This window comes from Nicotiana tomentosiformis, chromosome 2 (assembly GCF_000390325.3).
Source record: "Nicotiana tomentosiformis chromosome 2, ASM39032v3, whole genome shotgun sequence".
NCBI lineage: Eukaryota > Viridiplantae > Streptophyta > Magnoliopsida > Solanales > Solanaceae > Nicotiana > Nicotiana tomentosiformis.
The window spans coordinates 26,952,512-26,959,257 of NC_090813.1; the positions used below are offsets into that span (position 1 = coordinate 26,952,512).

Sequence of the window (6,746 nt, forward strand, 5' to 3'; positions counted from 1 at the left end):
GAGGATGCTCCAAGTCATTTTCTAACTGATCATCCACCATTTGATTAACACTTTTTTGGTAAGCAACATCTAGCACATTCTCAACTTCCACCCTACCAACAGGCTTAGTTTTGATTACAACTAACTAATCAGCCTTATCCCTCCGTAATGGATATGGAGCATAATATACTTGCCTAACATTTTCTGCGATTATAAAAGGATCATAGCGATTATATTCCCTCTTTTTATAGCACTACATCTTATAGAACTATATAAAATATATTAATACTTCAGTTGTAGCAACAACAACATATGTATACATATTAATGCTATATTAATATATGCTATATTAATATATGTTATATTCATATGTTGTTGTTGCTAAAACTTAAATCTTAATATAGCACTACATCTTATAGAACTATACACTTTGTTTTTAAATATGTTATAGTAAGTTTTAATCGAGTATAATTGAATTTTCAATTGATCCACTGATGAAGTATCCAAGCAAAGTATTAATAAAATGATCGAGAATAAAACATTCAAGATTATATAAATGTGTGTGCGCGCGCGCGCGTGCATATAAATATAAAATTAATTAAATATTGAATATTACAATTTAGGATGTTAAATTAATTAAATATTATGTATAATGTCCATATAAAAGTAATTTAAAAAAACACATACACACACAAATATATATATATATATATATATATATATATATATATATATATATATATATATATATATATATATATATCAATTAAGTATTAAATATTATCTACATATTGGTATATAATATGCAAGTATGATCAGGTCTTGGTCAAAGATTGACCAATTTCCGACTGACATCGGTCGGAATTTTTATATCTTTGTTGTGGGACCATTATTTCCGTTGTCAGAAATATTTTTTTTGACTTTTGTGATCAGTTTACTTATTTACCGACCGATTTCGGTCGGTATTCTGTGGACGAATTTTGCCATTATTCTAAATGAGTGAACTGTCGTTAGACATCTCGAAATCTTAATTCCCTGATGAAGCGGTTCAATCATTTCGCTCTTTTCGGGTCGTTACAAGCTTGAGATTTTCTTCATTTTCCGGAAAAAAAACGTTTTTTTAGTAGTGGAATTTTTTCAGTCGGTACTATCGGTCGATTTTCCGGTAGAAAAAATGCATTTCTTTTAGTAGTGCATTTTTTTGTTCAAAAGAAATCAAGATCGATTAGTATCAAAATGCACTTTCCCCTAACCTATGCTATATATATATATATATATATATATATATATATATATATATATATATATATATATATATATATATATATCTTTGTTGCCTAAATCAAGAATAGTTAAAATGTTGTAGAAGTAGGATTGCAAACTTTTCAAATCCCGTGAGTAACGTTGGAGAAAAAAGGCAACGTCTCATTTCGTTGAATAAAGGATTTCAAAGCGAGGAAAAGAAAAAAAGAACAAGGGATCGGATTTCAAATACCTAGAGTTATTCCTGCAATTAGTTCAAAACTTTGGGTTTGGAATATTGTCGAATTCTTTTGACATGGTATTTGGACCCAAATTTAAGTAAACTCAGTTATTAATTATATCACACTTGTCTTTTGTGGCGACTTTGCTCGCCACAAAAAGTAAATAAATGATGCACCGCGCAATATATTTAAGGTAGGTCGTTATTCAAACAAGTGACATATAGTTACTCTGTACTTACAACGACAGCTAAAGAAGTCGCCACAAAAGATCGTCACTGAAAACCTTATTTCATGTTAGTGTTGTGGGATCGCACAAACAAGGTGTGTGGTAGGACATCCCAAAGAAAATTTGAGACTTCATAACTGGCTTGTTGTGTGTTCTTTAAAAGCTGGTTCTTCGCAGTGAATATGGATACACAGGAATAGTGAGAAATTCCATTAGAACAATGTCTTTTTTACTAGTTTGCTTCAATGATATGAAGAGACAGAATGTAATGTGGAAACTCTTAACATATATATTAGTAATAATATTTTTCTGCAGATTATTATGTAACCGTAGGTGAAATCTTGGCAAACATATATGAAACTACCTAAGAAAGCTCTCTGCAGCCCTTTAAATAGTTTTAACTACTTCTCCACAAGACATAATATAAGCTTAAACCTGAATAAAACAAAACCATTTGCAACTATAAAGCACTGCATGTCACTAACTGACTGAACTAGGAAAGTAGAGAACTTCCCTTAATTTTCAGGCTTAAGAGATGAGATCAAAACCCTGCTCCAGTAGACTTTGAGCTAATTTCTCATTGGCAGCTTCAGAGGGATGGAATCCATCCCAGAATACGTATTGTGTTGCATTGGAGCATGTCCCTATTGACCTCACATTGCAAAGGAATGATGTTTCTAATGTACCAGTCCCACAACAAGCTCTCCTCGATTCGAAGAATCCTGAGAAAAATAAGGATTAATTTCATGTAAGGTTACTCAACTTTAACCACTAGTATAACACTAAGTCACAAAACTATTCTTTGTTAGTCCAGAGGCGGAGTTCTGAATTTTAGAACGACAACTTCAAGTGCTAATAACTGAGCTCTAAATTTAATATTTGTACATATTTAATGAACTTTTTAACATAAATACACTAATTGAGCAAAAGTTACTGGATTTGACCGAACCAACATTCGGGCTTCTAGCTCCGCCCCTGTTTGTCAAATTAAAGTTGGTGAACTTTACACATTATAGCCAGGGGCGGAGCTAGAGTGTCGGGAACAGGTTCGGCCGAACCAGTAGCTTTGGTTCGAACCCCTATATTTGTCTTAAAAATTCATTGAATATGTATAAATTATTTATTTAGAATGATTAGAATTCCGAACCCATAAGCTTGAAATTCTGGCTTCACCTCTGACTATAGCAATAAAGTCAAAGTTTGGCGACTTATAGTGGATAAAGTTCAGTTATTTTAAAGCCAGATTGATGATCATTGATCAATATAATATAAGATGAAAGGAAAAAAAAACATGTTTCAGCAAATTACCATTATCGGTAGGTTTAGTGATGAGATCCAAGAGAGGCTGATAGATGTCGAAAACTACAAGTTTAAGGCCAGGAAGTCTGCTCTTCAAATTGTCTGATGTTGTGTTGAGTTTTCTGTTGAAGAAAACTGCATCTTGGTTCAATCTTGCTACACATTGATTGCTTCCTGCACCAAATAAAGTAATGGCTGCTGGCAAACAACCCGTTGGCGGCAGAGTTGTGACACCAATTTTCCTTGCTCCCAAATTATAGAGGTTCTGTTCATATATTACTAATGATGTTAAAATACTGATTGGCTTTTATGTGAATTGTTAATTTCAATCGTAATTGAAAGATATTACTATATCTTAGTTTGTCATGTCATGTTTTAGCTACAGTGATTCTTAAGGTGTCCAACATAATATTTCAGGCTGGACCACACAGGTTCTTAAGTGCATCTCATTCTTGTTTACTGTGGCGGAAACAGAAATTCTAAGATAAAATACACAAATAGCCAATTTTCAGCTCTGTTTTTTGAAAAATAGCCATTGTTGGTAGAGTTTTAAATTCAACAGGACAAACTTCAACTCATTGTCCTGGGGTTTCACCTGTGGAATTTAAGCTGGAGTTTGAACTGTGGAATCTAAAATTCAACGACAATGACTATTTTTCAATTAAAGGGCTGAAAAGTGGCTAGCTCCGGCTATTATTATGAAATCTTAAGGTAGTGTTAAATGGGTTGGATTATACTTTGTTGATTTGATCCAAACAGATTGAATTTGAATTGACACGTTAAACTGTAGGGTCAGAATGGGTCAAAATAGTGTAACCTAATAGGTAAAAATACAACCCAAAATCAAAATTGGAGATATGAATTATATACATTTGTAAGAACATAAGCTAATCATTTAAGAAAAATACATTAGTTTCCGCTTTTGTTTCAAAACACAAATAAAAGGAGGGGAGGTTGGGTCATTTGGATGAGTTAGGTTATGACACATTATTTGACTCATCTTAGTCCAATCCATTTTGACTAACGCAAACTTGGAGTATTACATCAATGACTCGTTTATTGATTTGACTCATTTCCGACCTCTAAGTCTGGCAAACTATATCCCTATTTGTACTTTTTATAGATAAGCGTTGCTTACGAATTTCATGTCAGTACATCAATATGTGAAATGCTAGTCTATTGAAGAACTAATAGAGAGTTAAAAAGTAAATGAGTTTAAAAATTACTATCAAATCATTCAAAGGATATCCACATACATGTTACCTACTATAACAGATAAATGCGGCATAAATTATGGTGTAAGAATTGATCTACGCTAACAACGTATATAACTTAAACTCATATTAATAAATAGTACAGAGGAGAAGAGGAAAACACCTGAACAAATGAAGAATAAGACTGCATAAGCATGTCCGAGAACCGATCAGGTGAGTAGACCCTGTTGAGCATTGGATTGATATAATAGTTCTGAATAAAATCACTGCTACCTGCACTTAAAAGATGTATTCCTCCTGAGAATATGTTATTAGCCTGTGTCCTCCCTACCAAATTCACTACTTTTCCTTGCCACTCCCTGTAATTATTTAGTTGTTGTGCCAGTGTAAGCGCGCGCTGCAAACAGTACATATTATATTTCAAGTTAGTTATCCACAAGAGACCAGAATATTAATTAATTTCACTTATATAACATTAGTCATAAACCTATTTTTTGAACTTTATCAACTATAATAGTAAAGTCATTAAACTTTACCCGCCGTAACAACAAGACGTATCCATCATAAAGTTTTAATGTTAAATTGTGTAACTTTACTATTTTAGATGATAAAGTTCAGTTATTTTAATATGACAAAAAATAGTTTGTGGCTTTATTGTTATACTAGAAAAATTTCAGTTACTTTATTGTGATAAAAAATAGTTTAGTGGTTCTTAAAAAGAAAGAGTTCGGGAAGGTTATAACACTGCATGCTCTTTAGGTGTATTATTTTATTGTCAATGGCAATATTCACAGTTTATTACCAAAAGAAAGAAAGAAAGAATTCGAGTGTTGGTTCAATTGGCCAACATGAATTTTTGGATCCGCGGGGTTATCGACATCAAGTTCGAGCTAAATTCTTGTTTGAAATTATTATAACAAAGAAATAAAATTATGAAAAAAGTTGAGTAACCATGCGTGAAATGACCTTCTTCGCAGTGGCGGAGCCATCTTAGGTTAAGGGTGTCAACTGACACTCTTTCGCCAGAAAATTACATTGTGTAGCTAAGTCAAAATTTTATTTTTATGTATATATACTATATGTTGACTCCCTTTAGCTTTTTTGTGTGTTTACTTCTTTATATTTTGACACTCTTTAGTGACATTTCTGGCTCCGCTACTACTTCTCCGGCAAGCATAGAAAACATAGAAAGGGAGATTCAAGAAACTTTACATAAAGTTGAGGAGTCCTGTCATAATAACCAGAAGCAGCAGAAGCAAAGTTGACACCAGTGAGTATGTTTTTCCCTCTTGCTTCTGGGCTAAAGTAAGCTGGTGGATATGAAGTGAACCCAAGATATTCAGCTGTTCATATTAAAAACATGCAACTATGAGAAAAAGATACAAAAATATTACGTTACAAAACAATACGAATATAACAACAACAATAACAACAATAATATATCCCGTATATTTTCACAAGTGGGTTTGTGGAGGGTAGTGCGTACGCAGACCTTACCTTACCTATACCTTGTGTGAGGCAGAGAAACTGTTTACGATAGACACTCGGCTCAAAACAATACAATATAACAACAACATACGCAGTGTAATCTCACAAGTGGGGTCTAAGAAAGGTAGTGCGTACACAGACCTTACGCCTACCTTATATGAGGTAGAAATGCTGTTTCTAATAAATCCTCGACTCAAAACAATACAATATAAAACGATACATTACGAAACAACGTGAACAATTTTTCTAAACATATATTACCAGTGAAGTCAGTGGCCAGCTTTCCATTGCAAAACCTTCCTGTTGGTCTGTGCGTAACAAAATCTCTTCCATAAGGAGGAAAATTTGCCTTGATTAGAGTGCTTAAATTGTTATTATTTCCAACATCAACTACAGAGTCTCCAAAAATGTTCAAAGCTGGAACTAGAGGATCTCCATTTGACACAGAAAATACCACAACAAGAAGAAGAGTAGTACCTAAGAAACATTTCAAGAATCCCATTTTTCTCTATTTTCCCTCACTTTTTTTTTTCTTTTCTTTTTGTGGGGGTGGGAGAATTTAAGGAGAATTGGAGTGAGTAAAGGTCAAAGTGAAATAACTGAAGGATAGAAAGTTGCACATTTTAAGGACATGCATGTTTAGCACCACAACCTAAAGCTAATGTTGGAATGTATGTTGACATTATTAGGCGAATTATATAATATAACTGCTAAAAAGGTTGTTTCATTTTTGTCGTTATTATAATTCTGTTTAGGAGTATGACGAATTATTTTAATAAAAGCTAGCTTAGGATACTTTTCAGAAAACTGAAAGCAAAATTCACGTGACACAGAAAATATATTCCCAATTAAAGAATTTTTAAGAGAAAAAAAATTATCTTTGACGGCTAAATTTTGTGAGTTAAAACTTCAATCATATCATTGTGAACCTACTTGAATTATGTTTATGTAAAAGAAATTAACTTTGACATATACAATGGTTGCAATAAATGCTAGTGAAGCTCGAGGTTAAAGATAGATGTTTGACCCCCCCCCCCCCCCCCCGCGTCAAACACA

General features: G+C 33.0%; 1 protein-coding gene across 1 annotated transcript; it reads right to left on the reverse strand.

The window, feature by feature from the left end:
- Nucleotides 1-1,955: 1,955 nt before the first annotated feature.
- LOC104090161 (GDSL esterase/lipase At5g03820-like) lies at nucleotides 1,956-6,264 on the reverse strand. The gene is made up of 5 exons (XM_009595214.4): nucleotides 5,952-6,264; nucleotides 5,415-5,545; nucleotides 4,366-4,599; nucleotides 2,998-3,253; nucleotides 1,956-2,411 (listed from the first exon to the last, which is right to left on the reverse strand). Exons 1-5 carry the CDS (start codon nucleotides 6,190-6,192, stop codon nucleotides 2,218-2,220), a joined length of 1,056 nt encoding a protein of 351 aa, XP_009593509.1. The 5' UTR covers nucleotides 6,193-6,264; the 3' UTR covers nucleotides 1,956-2,217.
- Nucleotides 6,265-6,746: the final 482 nt, after the last annotated feature.

Bases quoted from the DNA above. Each gene is read 5' to 3' on its own strand.
- LOC104090161 (XM_009595214.4), bottom strand. From the start codon at position 6,192: ATGGGATTCTTGAAATGTTTCTTAGGTACTACTCTTCTTCTTGTTGTG. The intron at 5,546-5,951 runs GTAATATATGTT...TAATATGAACAG, and splicing joins GCTGGCCACTGACTTCACTG to CTGAATATCTTGGGTTCACT. The intron at 2,412-2,997 runs GTAATTTGCTGA...TATTTTTCTCAG, and splicing joins CACTAAACCTACCGATAATG to GATTCTTCGAATCGAGGAGA.